The sequence below is a fragment of the Salvia splendens genome, chromosome 14, assembly GCF_004379255.2.
Source record: "Salvia splendens isolate huo1 chromosome 14, SspV2, whole genome shotgun sequence".
Taxonomy (NCBI): Eukaryota; Viridiplantae; Streptophyta; class Magnoliopsida; order Lamiales; family Lamiaceae; genus Salvia; species Salvia splendens.
The window spans coordinates 20,049,605-20,070,723 of NC_056045.1; the positions used below are offsets into that span (position 1 = coordinate 20,049,605).

The 21,119-nt window shown below is 35.2% G+C and overlaps 1 protein-coding gene across 1 annotated transcript; it reads right to left on the minus strand.

Annotated features, from left to right (window-relative positions):
- Positions 1-20,004: 20,004 nt before the first annotated feature.
- Positions 20,005-20,823, minus strand: LOC121764316. The gene is made up of 3 exons (XM_042160357.1): positions 20,790-20,823; positions 20,473-20,705; positions 20,005-20,373 (listed from the first exon to the last, which is right to left on the minus strand). Exons 1-3 carry the CDS (start codon positions 20,821-20,823, stop codon positions 20,005-20,007), a joined length of 636 nt encoding a protein of 211 aa, XP_042016291.1.
- Between the last annotated feature and the right edge of the window lie 296 nt (positions 20,824-21,119).

Consider the following 21,119-nt stretch of genomic DNA (forward strand, 5'->3'; position numbering starts at 1 on the left):
AGTGTAATTAATTAGGTTATAAATGAGATTTTCCTTCACAAAATAATTGATAGGCAACTAGTACTATTTTATGTGTTCAATTTATAACTGATTTTGTCTTCAAATTAAAATGACCGACTCAAAAGTCTTTGAATTGTATGGGTATCATATTCTTGCATTGCTCAATAAATTGTGTAGTGATAACAAAAATCTGCATCACTTTCGGCACAAAACTTTGTGATGTAAGATAACATACTAGTATATCTATACATATAAAAAAAGAATTTTTTAAAATAATAACAAAAATATTATTATAATACTTTAAATATTATAAATTGAAATTATTTAATGTGTATCATAAATATAAAAAAGTGAAAAGTTATTTTGGAAATAATTTATAATGAAAGTTTCCCTCATTTTTCTTATACATCATCATGTATTGAAGATTTGTTAATTAAGGCAATTATAATAGTAGCCTTAAATTCAAAGCTCATCTCATAGTCTATTTATATTTTCTCCTGAGCAGCCCATCTCAGAGTCTATCTCTCTACAACGGGAGCCCATCCTAGAACCTATCTCAGAGCCCATTTCATTTCCACATCATCACTATTTTATATTTTTCTTTTAATTGTTAGTGTGAAAAAATGATATAAAATAACAAGAAAATAATTAAAGATAACTCAATAAAAAAAATAAATTTCATTAAAAAAACATCCTATATTTAAAAAAATATAGAAAAAAATAAACTAAAAACATTGATAAAAATATTGAAAACATTGTGACTAGAGAGTAACAAACTAAAAACATTGATAAAAATATTAAAAACATTGTCACTAAGAGAAGTAAAATGAAGTGGGATGAATGTGAATAAATTGGTGGAGGAAGTGGGGTGGAGGTGGTTTAGAATAGAGATCGGTCTCCTCACCACAATGGGGGCCGATGATGATCGATGGGGTGGCCGATCGCTCGGCGGTGGCCACCATAGTGAATGCTCTTAAGGTTCTACAAAAAATTAGTTTCAAATAAACATATGCATCTCACAACTTATTCCATCAGTTTTATTACTTCGCTCATGTTTTATTCAATTTCTTCCTGATTTCTTCGCATATTAGAATTTTGTTTGAGGGTTTAGTCGATGTACACCCGTTTCACGATGGGGCTGCCGGAGCCCTTCTCCGTGGCGGAGTAGGCAAAGATGACGAAGAACACGAGGGCATGTGATGACGAAGAACATGGTTTCACTTTCTGTAGTTTCTTGGTGATGGCGACGAAACAAAGAACAATCAACAACGAAGCAACACAAGGACTTTACGTGGTTCGGTTTAAATCAAACCTACATCCACGGGAAACTATATGATGAGTTTATTCACAGCAATAGATGGAAATTTACAATAAGAAACACAACTAGGAATGAAGAACAATACACACACGCTATCTACACTCAAGATACGAGCACAAGTATTTCCCTCTTCTTCTCTCTTTGATTCTCCTCACATACATGATGAAAATGAGCAGCTTCCTTCTGCATATATACTCCCATGCAAACGTCTAGAGCTGTTGTGCACCGTTGAGAAACTTGTTAGTTGTAACCGACTCTCCAACCGCATGCATGGCTGTCTTTCTGTTAAATCTGAGCCTATGCTCGAAGCTGAACCATCTCACCCGAACCTCGAGCCAAGTTACATGGCCACGAACCTAACAATCTCCACCTTGGACATGTGAATCACCCACTCATACTTTGTCTCCAATCCAACACTCCTCCTTACTATGCAATCACACTCACCAGCCTTAAGCAATGCTCTAGCTTAGAGACTGGTAGTGTCTTAGTTAATGCATCAGCTGCATTATCCTCAGTGCTGACCTTCAACACTTCCACTTCATCTTTCTCAATCATGTCTCTGATGAAATGTAGCCGGATGTCTATGTGTTTGCATCTTTCATGGAACACTTGATGTCTTGCTAGACTAATGGCTCTAGTGCTGTCACAAAGCACTTTAACTTTCTTTTGTTTTACTCCAAAGTACTTTAACTTTCTTTTGTTTTACTCCAAAGTCAGCCAGGATTCCTTTCAACCAAATCCCTTCGTTCATTGCCTCTGTGAGGGCAATATACTCTACTTCCGTAGTGGATAGAGCAACAACTAATTGAAGTGTGGATTTCCAGCTAACTACAGCACCATATAACTTGAAAATGTAACATGTCTGAGACTTTCTACTGTCCAAATTTGCAGCATAGTCAGAGTCACAATATCCCATCAATGGATCTTCATCTCTACAATCAACTCTCTTGAATAATATTCCAAGATTCTTGCTGCCTTTTAAGTATCTGAGAATCCACTTCAATGCACACCAGTGCTCCCTGCCATACTCTTTCATGTATCTGCTTGTGACACTCACACTATGAGCCAAGTCTTGCCTTGTGCAGATCATACTATACATGATGCTCCCTATAATACTTTCATAAGGGATCTTTGACATCTCCTGCTTTTCTTCATCTGATTTAGGAATTTGCTGCAGTGATAGGTTGAAGCGTTGAGCCATTGGAACAGACACCTTCTTGGAATTCTCCATCTGGAATCTCTTAAGGATTTTGCTCAAGTAATCACTTTGCACCAGATAAATCTGTCTCTTTTCTCTATCTCTCTGGATGTCCATTCCAAGAATTCTTCTAGCTTCCCCTAGATCTTTCATTTCGAACTCCCTGCTCAACTCAGATTTTACTGATCTTATTTCATCCATGCTAGCTGCAGCCACTAGCATATCATCAACATATAGCACCAGATATGCCAATGCCTTCTCTCCATCTGACTTTATGTATACACAGTTATCATAAGCTGATTTGGTGAATCCAATGTTGTTCAAATGTGAATCGAACTTGAGATACCACTGCCTACTACTTTGCTTTAAGCCATACAAGCTCTTCTTCAATTAGCAAACCTTATCCTCTTGCCCTTGAATAACAAAGCCCTTTGGCTGTTCTATATATATAGTTTCAATCAACTCTCCATGCAGGAATGTTGTTTTAACATCAAGTTGATGTAATTCCCAATTATTCTGAGCAACCACAGATAGCAAGGTCCTTATAGAGGAGTGCTTTACAACTGGGGAGAACACTCATTGAAATCCACCCCTTCTTGCTGTAGATATCCCTTTGCAACTAATCTTGCTTTGTATCTGATCTTGTTGCCATCAGAAACCTCCACCTTCTTCTTAAAAATCCATTTGCATCCCACAGGTTTCTGAGAAGAGGGCCTTTCTGACAGGATCCATGTTTTATTCTTCATGAGAGAATCTATCTCTTCTTTCATGGCTTCAAACCACTTCTCCCATTCATTTCCCTTCATTGCTTCCTCATAGGTTGCAGGTTCATCAAACTCTATGCATTCTCTTGCACGAAGTGCAAAATAAGCCATTTCATAATCTGAGAATCTGGATGGCAGCTTTGGCACTCTCTTTGGTCTTTCTCTTGCTGCATTTAGGACTCTGGGGGTAGTCTGTGAAGGACTAGCACTTTGCTCAATGTCTGAGTGCTTCAGGTTATCAGCATCAGTGACTATAATGTCACTTCCATCCACTGGCTCCACCTCAATTGAAGCAGCCCTTCTTTCTTCTGCAAAGTAAGGCATTATGGCCTCATCAAAAGTAGCATCTCTGCTAACTATTAGCTTCCCATTTCTAGGTTCTGTAGACCAGAGTCTATAGGATTTGGATCCACTCTGATAATCTAGAAAAATGCACCTCAATGCTCTGGATTCCAGCTTTCCCTGCTTGACATGTGCATATGCTCTACAACCAAAGGATCTTAGCTTGTTGAAATCACGTAGATGGCCATGACATCTTGCATCTGGTATGTCAAAGTTCACTGCTGATGAAGGAGACTTATTGATTTTTAAAAAAAAACGCCCTTTGTGGGCGGGAGGTTTAGACAGACCTCCAACCTGTGAATAAGATCTAAATGTAATGTTCCAAAGCATGATCTTAGCCCAAAAGTGACTAAGATCCAAAACAAGAACATGAAGCTGCAAATCAGAGGTCCCACAAGCCGGGATCCTCCATGCTATCGAGAGGGAAAAAGGAGTAAATAAACAAAATAAAGAAACGAGTATAAACTAAAGATAACCATCATGAGAACAAGTTCAACCCCCATGAAGGAGATTTATTGATTATCACAGCAACAGTTGTTACAGCCTCACCCCTGAATCTTTTATCAACTCCAGATGACAGCAACATGCATCTTACCCTCTCCATGATAGTTCTATTCATCCTCTCAGCCACTCCGTTTTGTTGTGGATTTTTGGGTGCGGTTTTATGTCTTTGAATCTCTTTACTCTTGGAGTAGTTAGTGAATTCTGAAGATAGATACTCCAAACCATTGTCTGTCCTCAAACACTTGAGACTCACCTTCTTTTCCCTCTCAACCATCAGGTGCCATTCTTTGAAGAACTTGAAAGCTTCTAATTTTTCTTTGAGCACCTGAACCCAGAGTTTCCTTGAGAAATCATCTATAATGGTCATGAAGTACCTTCCCCCGCTCATGGTCAATGGCTGAGCAGGACCCCAAATGTCACTGTGAGCATATTCAAGAACTGATGTAGAAGTGTGTCTGCCTTTTGGAAATAGAAGCTTCTTGCTCTTTCCCATCATACACTGCTCACACTTACTGAGATCTTCATCCTTCCCCATCTTGAATACACCTTTACTTGCAAGCCTTAGCATTCCCTTTGTGCCCAAATGGCCCATTCTGATGTTCCATGTATGCAGATTTATCTGTTTCTCAGCAACATTTGTGCTTCCAGATATGACTCTTGCTTCAAGATAGTAGAGAGTTTGTTTCTTTACAACACTCATCACTGTCTTGGACCCCTTGAAGATGACCAATCTTCCATCCTCTGATCTGAAACCATATCATTTTGTCTCAAGAAGTCCAACAGAGACCAGATTCCTTTTGATCTCTGGTATAAACCTCACATCAGTGAGTAATGTCACAGAACCATCTTCAAGTCTCAATCTGATATTCCCTATCCCTCTTATCATACAAGTCTGATTATTTCCTAGAATCACAAAGCCATTTGATGCCTTAAAATCTTCAAACAAATGCTTGTGAGAACTCACATGGAAACTGCAACCTGAATCTATGATACATGCTTCTGCAATCTGCTCTGCAACTACATTCAAGACTTGCTGCACAGGTTCTTCTTGCACTACATCAGTGGAACCTTGATTATTGCCTTCCGCAGCTTGTTTTCTCTTCCAAGAGAAGCAGTTCTTCTTGATATGCCCCGACTTATTGCAGTAATGGCAGCTGCGGGTCTCCTTCCTCTCACCTTTCTGCCTTTCTTGGAAGTTCTTGGAGGCTGCAGGCTTAGGCTTGGGCTTGAATTTGAATTTCTTCACATTTTGAACTTCTGCATATGCCTCAGATTGCCCATTCTCAGATCTTTGCAAGATTTTTGACTTCAAGGCTGTGAGAACTTCCAACAGAGTAATGGATTTCTCTCTTCCATAAAGCATGGCATCCTTGCAGTGTTCAAAGGATTTAGGAAGAGCATTCAGTAATGCAATCGCCTTATCCTCTTCCTCCATTTTGGCATCAACATTCTCCGGATCATCTAGAATCTTGTTGAATTGATTTAATTGATCCCCAATCGGCTTATCATCATTAAATCTGAAAGAATACAAACGTTGCTTGAGATATAACCTGTTGGCTAATGACTTGGTCATGTAGAGATCTTCCAATTTATTCCAAATTGCAGCCGTAGATTCCTATCTCGCAACCTCCCTCAACACCTTGTCATCCAGATTCAGAATGAGCACGCTCTTGCCTTCTTCAAGGTTTCGATCCTTTTTGCATCAGATTTATCATCCTTATCTCCTTCCTCCAAGGCTTCATCCAGTCCTTGATGAGTGAGCAATGCCCTCATCTTGATTTACCATAGACCAAAATTATTCAATCCATTGAATTTCTCTGCCTCAAATCTTGCCATCGCCACCGCCTTACTCGATTCCCTCGGACGACGCCAATTGTAGTTTCTTGGTGATGGCGACGAAACAAAAAACAATTAACAACGAAGCAACACAAGGACTTTACGTGGTTCGGTTTAAATCAAACCTACATCCACGAGAAACTATATGATGAGTTTATTCACAGCAATAGATGGAGATTTACAATAGGAAACTCAACTAGGAATGAAGAACAATACACACACGCTATCTACACTCAAGATACGAGCACAAGTATTTCTCTCTTCTTCCCTCTTTGATTCTCCTCACATACATGATGAAAATGAGCAGCTTCCTTCTGCATATATATACTCCCATGCAAACGTCTAGAGTTGCTGTGCACCGTTGAGAAACTTGTTAGTTGTAACCGATTCTCCAACCGCATGCATGGCTGCATTTCTGTTATATCCGAGCCTATGCTCGAAGATGAACCATCTCACCCGAACCTCGAGCCAAGTCACATGGCCACGAACCTAACACTTTCTGAAAATTTTATTCATTCAAGTCAATTTTTATAAATTGTACAAGAAAACAATTCTATGATCTTTTGATAGTCGACGAAATTCTAATTTTCGAGATACCGCAATTGGGATTTCAAAATTGTAAAGTTTTTTTTTTAAATTCCCCAGCTTTGTGAGAGACGCATAAAACTATTCTTTCACTTGAACTTATCGTGGCAGATGAAGGACGCATGTGGTGATACGAGTATATCTACGAGATATTCTCATATCTCTATTATTTTATATATTATTGATTTAGCATATCTTTCTTATTTCTTGATCACTAAGTTAGGTTATTAGGGAGTATTATAAATAGGAGCCTTTGTTTGAATTATTCATTAAAGAAATACAATTTATCTTTTTTATCGTCTTTTATTTTAGTTATTTACTTTCTCTGCAAATTCATCTCGCCAACCCCTAATTGGCCGAGAAATCTAGGCTGCTCGACGGGGAGACCCCGCTAACGAACCTACCCCTTCGCCGGCAATCTCTCGCTGCCAGAACCGATATGAGTACTCTCGTATCATGTGGCTTATCCATCTCTCATAAAGTTGGAGTTTTTTTTTTAAAAAACTTTACTATTTGGAAAACTCTATCGTAGATTTCTCCAAGAGTAAAATTCGCCCTTGATAGTTCGGAGGTGCGGAGGTTCGCTCCTCCCCTCCATCCCTAACCAGTTACATGTCATATTTTCTTTGCGGTAGAGCAACGACAACTTGTGATCATCAGTCAAAAGCATATTCTGTAAAATTAATGAACATAATTGAAGACAAAAAAGGGAGAGAAGTGTTGGGGTGAGAGAGAAAAATGGTAGGATGGGGGTTGGATTTGAATCGTTTTATAAGATTTAATCATTTAAAATCAAGGCAGAGCCAAGAATTCAACTTAGCAAGAAAAAAACAAAATTTCAAAAAATTTAGGTAGAACACGTGACTTCCCAAAAATAGTACTCCCTCCGTCCCTATGTAGTAGAGACGTTTCATTTTGAACACTCGTTTTGAAAAAATAATACTCCCTCCGTCCCTATGGAGTAATAAATAATTAACATTGAAAAAATGTAAACAGAGAAAAAATAATACAGAGAAGACTCTTAATTATATTATTCTCTTTTTTACATTATCTTTTTTACACTTTACCTATTTATTATAATTTTTTCAAAACGAGTGCTCAAAATGAAACGTTTTTACGGAGGAGTAAATACTTTAGAATTGACACTGATAATAATTAAATAGGCATTTAGAAAATTATGCCAAATAATAGGATCATACATAAGTTAAATCAATTATTTCCATCAATCACTACTTAAATGGCGGAACTTGTTGGACATGGAGATAATTTTTTTATCTAAGATTTACTTGAATTTGATCGAATAATCTAGAAACAATAATATAACATGTATATCATTCCATGTGGCCTAATTAAATCCATACATTAAAGTAATATTATGAGTAGAGATGCCCACCGGTTCCGGTCCCGGTTCCGGTTCCGAACCGGAACCGTGGCGATTTCCTCGAACCGGAACCGTCGCAATTCGGGTCGCGGTCCGGTTCAGGTTCAAGATTTTTCGAACCGGAACCGTTACTGAACCGCCGGTTCGGGACGGTTCGGAACCGCCGGTTAACGTGAGGAACCGCCGGTTCGGGTGCGGAAACCAAGGCATCAGGGAGGGAAGCTTTTCTAGCGTGAAAACAGGCCGGTTCCAGGGGTTTTTGGACCGGAAACCGGCGGTTAACTACCGGTTAACCGTGAAATCCGGCGGTTCCGGCGGTTCTCCGTCAAAAACCGCTGGTTTTTCCGAAAATTCAATTTTTTTTTTTAGATTTCAAATTCAAATTCTTCCATTTCCCCCCCCCCCCCCCCATTTTTATCTATAAATACCCCAATCTATCATCATTTACATTCATCCCACTCGTGTGTTAATAAGAGTTTCTCTCTTCAATCTCTCAATTCTCTCTCTTTGTCTCCAATTTATCATTTGTGCTATTGTGCTTCCATTTAATTACTCAAGTGCTACTCTTATTACACATTGTTATACACTTATACTTGTTCCCGTAGTTCTATAAGTTGTCTTTCTTTCTCAATTGCTTAAACAAAAAAATATATATTGTTCCATATTTCTACATTTCTATTATATAATGTTGTATACTTGTATACGTATTGTAAATTGTAATGTATCGTTGTCCGTTACAACTCAAATTCAATAAAATTGATATCATTTTCATCTTATTCGTCTTATTTCAATTTAAATTATCCATTGTCTTGTTCCAATTTATTGTATAAGTCCAAATTTCAAATTTATATTACATTATTGTATGTTGTATACTTGTATATGTATTGTAAATTGTAATGTATCGTTGTCCGTTACAACTCAAATTCAATAAAATTGATATCATTTTCATCTTATTCGTCTTATTTCAACTTAAATTATCCATTGTCTTGTTCCAATTTATTGTATAAGTCCAAATTTCAAATTTATATTACATTATTGTATGTTGTATACTTGTATATGTATTGTAAATTACAATGTATCGTTGTCCGTTACAACTCAAAATTCAATAAAATTGATATCATTTTCATCTTATTCGTCTTATTTCAATTTAAATTATCCATTGTCTTGTTCCAATTTATTGTATAAGTCCAAATTTCAAATTTATATTACATTATTGTATGTTGTATACTTGTATATGTATTGTAAATTGCAATGTATCATTGTCCGTTATAACTCAAATTCAATAAAATTGATATCATTTTCATCTTATTCATCTTATTTCAATTTAAATTATCTATTGTCTTGTTCCTATTTATTGTATAAGTCCAAATTTCTAATTTTTAAAAAAATCAAACCGCGAAACCGCCGGTTTTCGAACCGGAAACGTGTAAACCGCCGGAAAACCAGCGATTCCGAACCGGAACCGAAACTGGCGGTTTTCGAACTGGAACCGGAACCGTGAAATAGCCTCACGGTCCGGTTCCGGTTCCGACTTCGACCAAACCGGAACCGGCGGTTCCGAATCGGATCCGCCGGTTTTGGAACCGTGGGCAACACTAATTATGATATTATGGATATAGGAAGAGGAAGAGCACACCAAGATGGGGGTTTTCTTGTCCAAAAATTCTCGACCAACATTATCTTACACTACCATTGCCTACTTTCATCAACTAGTTTCCATATTTGATTAGCATACACTAGAGATGCCCACGGGTTCTGGTTCCGGCGGTTAACCGGTGAACCGGAACCGGCAGTTCCGGTTCCGAACCGGAACTGTGGTGATTTCCTCGAACCGGAACCGTCGCAATTCGGTTCGCGGTCCGGTTCAGGTTCAAGATTTTTCGAACCGGAACCGTCACCGAACCGCCGGTTCGGGACGATTCGCAACCGCCGGTTAACCTGAGGAACCTGCGGTTCGGGTGCGGAAACCAAGGCATCAGGGAGGGCAGCTTTCGAGCGTGAAAACAGGCCGGTTCCGGCGGTTTTTGGACCGGAAACCGGTGGTTAACCGCCAGTTAACCGTGAAATTCGGCGGTTAACCGGCGGTTTTCCGCCAAAAACCGTCGGTTTTTCCGAAAATTCAATTTTTTTTCAGATTTCAAATTCGAATTCTTCCATTTTCCCCCCATTTTTATCTATAAATACCCCAATCTATCCTCATTTACATTCACCCTACTCGTGTGTTAATAAGAGTTTCTTTCTTCAATCTCTCAATTCTCTCTCTTTGTCTCCAATTTATCATTTGTGCTACTCTTATTACGCATTGTTATACACTTATACTTGTTCTCGTAGTTCTATAAGTTGTCTTTCTTTCTCAATTGCTTAAACAAAAAAATATATATTGTTCCATATTTCTACATTTCTATTATATAATGTTGTATATTTGTATATGTATTGTAAATTTTTTGTGTATCGTTGTCCGTTACAACGCAAATTCAATAAAATTGATATCATTTTCATCTTATTCGTCTTATTTCAATTTAAATTGTCCATTGTCTTGTTACAATTTATTGTATAAGTCCAAATTTCAAATTTATATTACATTATTGTATGTTGTATACTTGTATATGTATTGTAAATTGTAATGTATCGTTGTCCGTTACAACTCAAATTCAATAAAATTGATATCATTTTCATCTTATTCGTCTTATTTCAACTTTAATTATCCATTGTCTTGTTCCAATTTATTGTATAAGTCTAAATTTCAAATTTATATTACATTATTGTATGTTGTATACTTGTATATGTATTGTAAATTGCAATGTATCGTTGTCCGTTACAACTCAAATTCAATAAAATTGATATAATTTTCATCTTATTCATCTTATTTCAATTTAAATTATCCATTGTCTTGTTCCAATTTATTGTATAAGTCCAAATTTCAAATTTATATTACATTATTGTATGTTGCATACTTATATATGTATTGTAAATTGTAATGTATCGTTGTCCGTTACAACTCAAATTCAATAAAATTGATATCATTTTCACCTTATTCGTCTTATTTCAATTTATATTATCCATTGTCTTGTTCCAATTTATTGTATAAGTCCAAATTTCAAATTTATATTACATTATTGTATGTTGTATACTTGTATATGTATTGTAAATTGTAATGTATCGTTGTCCGTTACAACTCAAATTCAATAAAATTGATATCATTTTCATCTTATTTGTCTTATTTCAATTTAAATTATCCATTGTGTTGTTCCAATTTATTGTATAAGTCCAAATTTCAAATTTATATTACATTATTGTATGTTGTATACTTGTATATGTATTGTAAATTATAATGTATCGTTGTCCGTTACAACTCAAATTCAATAAAATTGATATCATTTTTATCTTATTCGTCTTATTTCAATTTAAATTATCCATTGTCTTGTTCCAATTTATTGTATAAGTCCAAATTTCAAATTTATATTACATTATTGTATGTTGTATACTTGTATATGTATTGTAAATTGTAATGTATCGTTGTCCGTTACAACTCAAATTCAATAAAATTGATATCATTTTCATCTTATTCGTCTTATTTCAACTTAAATTATCCATTGTCTTGTTCCAATTTATTGTATAAGTCCAAATTTCAAATTTATATTACATTATTGTATGTTGTATACTTGTATATGTATTGTAAATTATAATGTATCGTTGTCCGTTACAACTCAAAATTCAATAAAATTGATATCATTTTCATCTTATTCGTCTTATTTCAATTTAAATTATCCATTGTCTTGTTCCAATTTATTGTATAAGTCCAAATTTCAAATTTATATTACATTATTGTATGTTGTATACTTGTATATGTATTGTAAATTGTAATGTATCGTTGTCCGTTACAACTCAAATTCAATAAAATTGATATCATTTTCATCTTATTTGTCTTATTTCAATTTAAATTATCCATTGTGTTGTTCCAATTTATTGTATAAGTCCAAATTTCAAATTTATATTACATTATTGTATGTTGTATACTTGTATATGTATTGTAAATTATAATGTATCGTTGTCCGTTACAACTCAAATTCAATAAAATTGATATCATTTTTATCTTATTCGTCTTATTTCAATTTAAATTATCCATTGTCTTGTTCCAATTTATTGTATAAGTCCAAATTTCAAATTTATATTACATTATTGTATGTTGTATACTTGTATATGTATTGTAAATTGTAATGTATCGTTGTCCGTTACAACTCAAATTCAATAAAATTGATATCATTTTCATCTTATTCGTCTTATTTCAACTTAAATTATCCATTGTCCTGTTCCAATTTATTGTATAAGTCCAAATTTCAAATTTATATTACATTATTGTATGTTGTATACTTGTATATGTATTGTAAATTACAATGTATCGTTGTCCGTTACAACTCAAAATTCAATAAAATTGATATCATTTTCATCTTATTCGTCTTATTTCAATTTAAATTATCCATTGTCTTGTTCCAATTTATTGTATAAGTCCAAATTTCAAATTTATATTACATTATTGTATGTTGTATACTTGTATATGTATTGTAAATTGCAATGTATCAGTGTCCGTTATAACTCAAATTCAATAAAATTGACTGTAGTTACCTTAAAGTGGACGACGCCCACAACCAGTCTACTAAGCAAAAGACTTAGGCTTTGTTTACTTCTTATGCATTTAAATGTTTATAAAACATCTTATAAACGCACAAGCAAACACAATGTAATAATATACTGATTCTATTCGTGCGAAATGCTCGAATAATACTGAATCGGGTCAAAAGTGGATTGTAGAGTTTTTCCGTACACAAGCAAGATTCTATTCGTGCGAACTCGCTCGAAACATGCTTTTCAGTATACTAAACCTAACAATCTCCCACTTATACTCAAAACATGCTTTCGATTATACCCACTGCTAAAAACTCTCCTACTTATACACAAAGCAGGTCTTGGAGCTAGATATATCGAACTACCATTCATTTCGCATCATGTTTGAAACATGTTGCCACAAAGGCAATTTCTGTGAAAAATCTGCTTGGTTGTTCTCTGATAATATCTTTTGCACCACTATGTCTTTTCTTCGTACTTGATCTTTAATTAATTTCATCTCTCTATGTGATTGCTTAGCTTATGATCTCGTGTTCCTCTTGAGTTAGCCTTTGATAGAGTAAAATACTCATAGGCATACTCAAACTTACGATCAAAGCTACTAGGAGTATACTCCTAATGTAAGCACATAAAATGAGGATGACTTACTTGATCACTGATTAGTCATAAGACTAAGTCAGTATAATCCCAAGGACATTACATGAATGACTGGTAAACTAGAATATAACAATTAGTCTTTCTCAAGTACTATGGTATATCCATTACCTCAATCAAAGTCCTTCGCCATGGTTAATATGATATATACTTGCTATGCAAAAGCACAACTAATATCAAACTTAGTACACATCATAGCATACATGAGACATCTATCTCCAAAACTAGTCTCATAATTATTGTTCTCACTAAGCGTCAAACAACATTTGACTAGAGACAAGACAATTCCATCTTGAAAGGTAAAAACCTTTGCATGGAAATTCTAATGCTAAAATGTTCCAAGCAATGTATAGATATAGGATTCCTAATAGAATCTCAACATTCTTTCTAGCAATCTTAAAGACTTAGATGCTTAGAATGTAATTAGTTTCTCTTAAATCCTTTATCTTAAACTGGGTAGACAACCAGTTTCCTACGCTAGATGCCAATCTTAGTTGTTTGCAACTTTTGTAGATTTCATCATCGTAGAGTACCGATAATACCATATTTAATGCACTTTCAACTTCCTTGTGCTTACAACACATTTAAGGGCACATGTCAAATTTCAAACATTTGACAATCTTGATAAAAACACATATACTCTGACTTAGACGCTTGCCTAAGACCACAAAGGTCTTCATAAGCTTCCAATCATGTGTTCCTTGCCCTTTATTACATACCTATTAGGATGTTCCACGTAGATGATTTCTTCAAGACTTCTATTAATAGAAAGCTGTCTTGACAATCATAATACATACATTCTAATTTATGTAAGTTCTGATAGACAGAAGGATCGAACAAATCTTGGCACAACGACAGCGAGAAGATGATATTTCTCTTTGGGCATAGCCCATTGTCATTGTCTAGCCATTTGAGATCCACATTTACACTTACAAATGTACTAACTCCTACTGACTGACACAGCCTGTAGGTAGTATTGCAAGTCTTGTAAAACATGTTGTCTATCTAAGATTGTAGTTTGGAATCTATCACCTTTCCAAGGATGAATATCCAAATAAACCAATTCTACATTGTAGTTAAAGGGAATATGTTCAAGTTAATCTAAGACCGAGTCTTGCGACACTCTTAGACCCATGAACTTGTTATGTTCCTAGGAACGTTCTCACTACGATATGGCTCTTACAATCTTGGGTGTTGAAGTTGATTTTATTAGTGCAAAATTTATAATGGTATGAGTCCTTGGTAATGTGGAAAATTTGATATCTCTCTCTGTCCTGAGAGTTATCACGATGTTAGGCTTTTAGTTCTTCTCATGATCTTCATACAAGAATTCTATCTTTGAAGATTACAGAACTAATAATCTTACATCATTTGGGACAACCTTAAAACATACCTCAGTACTCAACTTCAATTACTTGGATACCTTTCCAACGTGCGTTGGAATAACATTACACCTTGAGATGTGCTAGACTAGAGTTGCTCTAGTCCACAACTCGTGTTTTGTAGAAGGTACTGATGATGGTAGTTTCTTTAAGGTGTATCTCGTTGTATCTAACTTTTATCCCATTAATGATAAGATTTTCATGAGTACAACTCATCACTTGATCAAACTTGTCTTAGAAAGACTTTGATTCCTTCTTACATAACTATCCCATTCTATGAAAGAATGCTTGGATTCGTTAATGGAGATTAGACTCCCACTACTGATCATAACTCTTTGCTCGTCTCCTAATTGGTGTAAACAATTGAGACTTGCTAGTCTTTCTACGTTGCACTTCTATAAGTATTATGAATCAAATGATTCTAACTCATAGTGCATCGAAAAGACATTCTCGACTTTCAAGCTATTTAACAAATTGTTAAAATCTTGATAGTCTAGATCAGTTTGAACAATAACTAAGTATTTTCTTGGCCTTAAGACTAAGAGTCATAAATACTTTATCATTCATTGTTTAAGAAGTTGATGTATTGTTTAATACTCAATCTTGTTGCATCTATATTGTTTCAATACTATGATGCCTTAAGCATCAACCATAAAATAATAATTGAGCATTAATAGCTCCTACTGCCACAAAAGCCTATTTGGACCAAGATCTCTTACTTGGAAGTTGCATTGTCATGTAAGTCATTGTCCTGCTATAAAAGACGTCAATCCAACTTACAAAGCATCTTCACTCGCTTTAAAAACATTGATGACAATTCAGGCTCTCCCATTTCCATATCTAGTTTTGTTCAAATGAACTAGGACTTAGGAAAAATGCAGCCTTTATGAATTCGTCATCTATCATGTTACTTTTCTCTAACAGTAATATAACGACTAATGTTCTGAAGGTTTTCTACTTTTCGGTTAAACCTTCTTTTAGTCATTTCTTATTACTCCAGGCAATGACTTGAGTCAGAAACTATTTGAGTGATCAAAAGATTCCTCAAAATATTCTATCCTTTTAGGATATTCCAATCGAATCATCTTGACAGATTCTATTGATATCCATCTTTCATCGTCACTAACCAAGACTTGTCGTGCTACTTAAAATAAAATAGCTTGACCTTATTCCTTAAAGAACTTGTCAAGTACATGCAAAAAGCATTCTCGAACAATCTTCGTGGAATTATGTCGAGGAAATGGAGGACATGAATCATTGAGTATAAACTCCAAGTTTTAGCGATGAGAATCTTATCCATTTTAATTTCCAGTCTACATAATTTTGGCATTCGAGTTCATTTCTTTAAGGATCGCAGACAAAATATGAATGACATAATGAAGATTTGGCATATACACTTATTATCACATACTTATGCTCAATACATAATCGCAAATAATCACAAAACAATTATGGATCTTGCAACTGTAAAATTAAAATTTTGTACCCTCCAGAGGAAGTCAATACGCATTAAAATCTTATAATTTTACTGGTCACAACACCGACGAATAGTCCAGAGACCACAGAGTGGCATGACTGCCTAATGTTACCTAAGCAAGACCACCGAATTTAGCATTAAAGAGTCTCATTTCTACAACACACTCCCATAACAATGCTCATGTGCTGCTAACAAGATCAAGCTATCCCATAAATTCTGTGTGAACTTCTGAATCTTGCAGTTTCTTAGGATTATTGTCCCCACAGAGCAGGTGGCGATAATATTAGAAAAAAGCTTCTTAAATTGCAGACCAATTGATGGAGACCATATACAACGCACTTGTTGTAATTATCGCTTAGATATTTTTATATGGTTTTTGCATAATTATCACATAAGCAGATAAGGCAGATAATCCACTTAAAATAGATAAACACCAAATAAACAGATAATTCCATTTAATGCGTGGCATTTAAACACGCTGGATAATTAACGACAATTATTTAATCTAGTCAAGGGAGAATCAATTAAATAATTATGTTTTATCTTGGATAGTAATTATCCAAATTCATTTAGAATTTATCAAGATAGTGTTAACTATCTAAATCCATTTAGGATTAAAATCAAATCCTTCAATTCAAGACAACGTTGATATAGGATTATCATTATTTAAATCGTTCTAGGATATTACTAGATAGAAACGATTCCATCATAATCCATACGACAAAATAAAATCCAATCAACCAAGATTTATGCAAATCTTATTTCTTTTTAGAATAGACATCTAGAATATATCAAACACCACTTGGAATTTCTTCGATAAATTAATTTATCTAAATCCAATTAAATAAGGATTTTCTTATATATTATCTTTATCATAATCTATCTAGGATATAAATCCAAAAGATAAGGATAACTTGGATTAATGTTTATTTTAATCCATCTAGGATTAGTCTTAATAGAATTAAATCTATTCAAATCCATAGGATAAAATAAATTAATATAAATATTAATCCTAATCCATCTAGGATTTATTCTTAGAGTAAATCCATATAAATCCAAAGAATTAGATAATATTATATTATAATTATTCATATCTATCTAAGATTTATCTAGGAATAAATCCACATAAATCTGTAAGATAAGAATAAAATATTATATTATCACTATCCAAATCCATCTAGAATTTATCTATGAATAAATTCATATAAATTCATAGGATAAGAATAAAATAATATTATCATTATCTAAATCCAACTAGGATTTGTCTCGGAATAAATCCATATAAATCCATAGGATATAGATAAAATTAGATTATTATTTTCCAAATATAACTAGGATTTATATAGGAATAAAATCCATATACATCCATTAAATAAGGAAAGAATCTAATTAATCCATGATTTGATACAAAACCAAATCTTATATAATATATAAAATCCACAAAAGATATATTCAAATCTTATTCTCATATTTATCTTGAATTATTTCCAAAATTGAATCCAAGGATTTAGAAACTCTAATCAAATTTGGAAGGTGAAGTCACAAGACGAGTCGATGCGACGTCGCGCGGGTGGAACCCGCGCGAGCGTCGCGCATAGGGTGAACCCTAATCTTGCGTCGTCTAACTCGAGTCCGGGAAACTGCCCGCGAAGGGCTCCCACTCGTCTCGCGAGCTTGCCGAGCCTGATGTCTCCGACGCTACTGCATCGACGTCGCTCCAGCCGCTGCTGCCAGTAACTCCGCTGCCATCGCGCTTGCAGATCGCCGCTGCAATCGTGCAGCTGCGTCGCTGCTCTCGTTGCAGCGTTCGGGCTGTCGTGACTGCACCTGCTGTGCCGCGTAGCGCAAACTGCCCAGCCTGTAGGCTTGGCCTGCCGACGCAGCCTGCCTATTGAAGCCTTGCGGAGAACTCCGACGCTGCTGCTGCCACAACGGACTGCCGTTGCTTTTCCGTAGCCGTCGGCGCTGCAAGTTGCAGCCTCCAACACACAACAATATCCCATAAAAGGCTCCAAGTTTGATTCGTTAGATTTAGTTCTTTAATCAAGTCAACGTGAATAATCAGTAATTCCAACACCAATTCACGTAAGGATAAAGAAAACTAAAAGGAATCATGATATTGAATTGAGATTTGCACGACATGAATTAAATAATTACAAGATGTACTCATCAAATAAACATCACGTAAACTTCATGTAATTCTTTTGTCATGATTCATATGTTGTTATGCAATCTTAAAAGAATCAAAGCACAACAAAACACGTTTGAAACGAATCAGCACTAGAAGAATATTCCGAGAACAAATTTTCGTGTTCTCAATATTCGAACTTTATATGCATTCAAGCAATTCATATAACATGAAATTAATCCACATAATCAGAGCCAAAAATTGGCTCTGATACCAATTGTTGGGGTTTTGGAGCCCCTTGCACAGCGGAAGACTTGTACAAACAAATAAATCAGACGTAGGATCTATTTGACAGATTACGGGATTAATCAATTCACATGTTAACACAGAATTGCATGCTAGAACGCAAATAATCCATGCTCATTGAATATAATTCTTAAACATGAATTCTACGGTTTAGAGTTACCGATTTGATTCTTCAAAGAATCGTCGATTGCTCGTGCCTTCTCCACGATGATCTTCAATACTAGACCACAGATCTTCTGACTGGTGTCCGGAACTGTATCTCGACATCAGGGTGGGCTGATCTTATCGAAACACTAGGACTCGAATAAAGAAGACAGAAGAGAGCTGAAAAACTCACGGAGGAGAATTTCACTAAAAAAATCGTCCCTCTCTTAATAATTAGAGTGGGCGAAATTTTTCCCACTAAAAAATTGTGTTTTCTGTCTCTTTTATTCTCCTATTTATATTAAGTTCATATTAGGCCCAATCAGGGATCTATGGAAGGTTTTGGATATGGGCTCCCCCAATTAGCTTTTTACTAATTAAATTGAACCCACAATTTAGTATAAGCTTATATTGGAATATTACGAGCAGCCACTACAGACGTAATATTGACCTCCCCATCCAATTCCGAAATTACAAGTAATCCGGGTTTCCATTTTGTTTAGTATTTATTTCCTGCGCTTAAGATATAAATGTCCATTAATTAATTAAAGTCTGCTATGGACTTAATTAATTAACATCTTATTAATTCCAAGAGTGGACTTAGCAAGAAACACTTATTTATTATTCATAGAGTAATAAAAATCCAATTGGTTAGTTTCTGAATAATAAAACCTTGTTCAAGCTCCTCTTGAGGACATTATCAAACGAGACTCTCCTTGTGCACGATTCAACATAATAGCAATCCTAGCACCGCTAGATAATGATCACCACTACCCAATATACCTGGATCGTTGGGTGACGAAAAACCCGCACCTTTGGTAAGTCAAAGTAGTAGATACTCAATATCGTATACTCAATGCTAACGTATGTAGATTAAGAAATAGATATTTATCAATACCTCGTCTTTCAGTAGATAGCATAAAGACTCGTCTTACTGTTAGATCCATTCAGTGCTATATCACACCAACGTCATCTTATTTCAATAAGGCTTAGAAATAATCGGACTGACATTGCAACCTTTCACGATAGGTAGCCAAAGCCTATCTAGGTTGTGAAATTCTTCTTTTTCTTTTGTAAAGCATTGCATAGAACCGACTGTAGTTACCTTAAAGTGGACGACGCCCACAACTAGTCTACTAAGCAAAAGACTTAGGCTTTGTTTACTTCTTATGCATTTAAATGTTTATAAAACATCTTATAAACGCACAAGCAAACACAATGTAATAATATACTGATTCTATTCATGCGAAATGCTCGAATAATACTGAATCGGGTCAAAAGTGGATTGTAGAGTTTTTCCATACACAAGCAAGATTCTATTCGTGCGAACTCGCTTGAAACATGCTTTTCAGTATACTAAACCTAACATCCTTGACCTCTCACTCTGGATAGAGATAAATTATGCTTCGATAATAAAGCATCAATAGCATTTTTCAAAGAACGAGAACAAGTGTCAGTTACATGTACAATCCCAAGAAATCGCTCAATCACATATCCTTCACTATTCACGTATCTTAAAACAACTTTCATTTGTTCCTTCAATGAAACATCTCGAGCCTCATCAACCGAGATAGTGAAAACTCTATCCCCAATATCTTTGACTATGACAAGTGTGACTTTTGAAGCACAAGCATTTACTAATTCCTTTTGTATTCGTGGAGAAGTCATCCGATTATTAGCAGGAGCATTTGTACCCAACACTTTGGAAACCTCGACATTATGTTGACCAAGCTATTGAAGCAACTCAAGAAAATTACCTAGATTTGAAGAACTACTTGATTTGTCGTGTCCACGAAAAGGCAAACCCTATTTTAAAAGAAAACGAGTCACATCCAATGAAGCAGTCAACTGAACACGATATGCAACTTCCGCCTTACGAGTATTTGCTCGAAATACATTTGCCACACTGTGCCTTTGATCTTGAAAAGCTTCAAACTGAATTCGAGCATTATTGTGACAACTATTTGCAGCCCCAACATGTTGATTGAATTTTTCTAGTGCATTTTTCCAATTGTTAAAGCCTGTCTTTGTAAAAGCATCTTCTGCATATCGACATCCTTTATCTGATTGCTTGAAAAGATAGCACCAAAAGCAAAAGGCTGCATTTTTTTGATTCACTATACTCTAACAATGGAAATTTTGTAAACCAAGCATCTTGAAAACTTCTTTCTTGAATACCATATTTCTTTTTCGGATATGTATTCCCAATTGGATTGGTTGGCAAGGACCTTTAACCAAATACTCTCTCCGTACTCTATCCCGAATAGCTACATCAAAAGCCTCTATTGACTTTCGTTTTCCTGGATCAGCATCAATATCATTCCAATCCAATTCAACTTCTATTGCAGACTGATTTTCTACTGATTCAACAATTCTATCACTTGAAGAAGATGAAGAACCACCACTTTGCATTTTTTTTAAAGTAACGTTCCATCTTCTGTATTAGCAATTTAGCAAATTAGTTCAATAAATCACAA

Bases quoted from the DNA above. Each gene is read 5' to 3' on its own strand.
- LOC121764316 (XM_042160357.1), bottom strand. From the start codon at position 20,823: ATGGTATTCAAGAAAGAAGTTTTCAAGATGCTTG. The intron at 20,706-20,789 runs GTTTACAAAATT...TCAAGCAATCAG, and splicing joins AGAAGTTTTCAAGATGCTTG to ATAAAGGATGTCGATATGCA. The intron at 20,374-20,472 runs GTGACTCGTTTT...TTGCTTCAATAG, and splicing joins AGTTGACTGCTTCATTGGAT to CTTGGTCAACATAATGTCGA.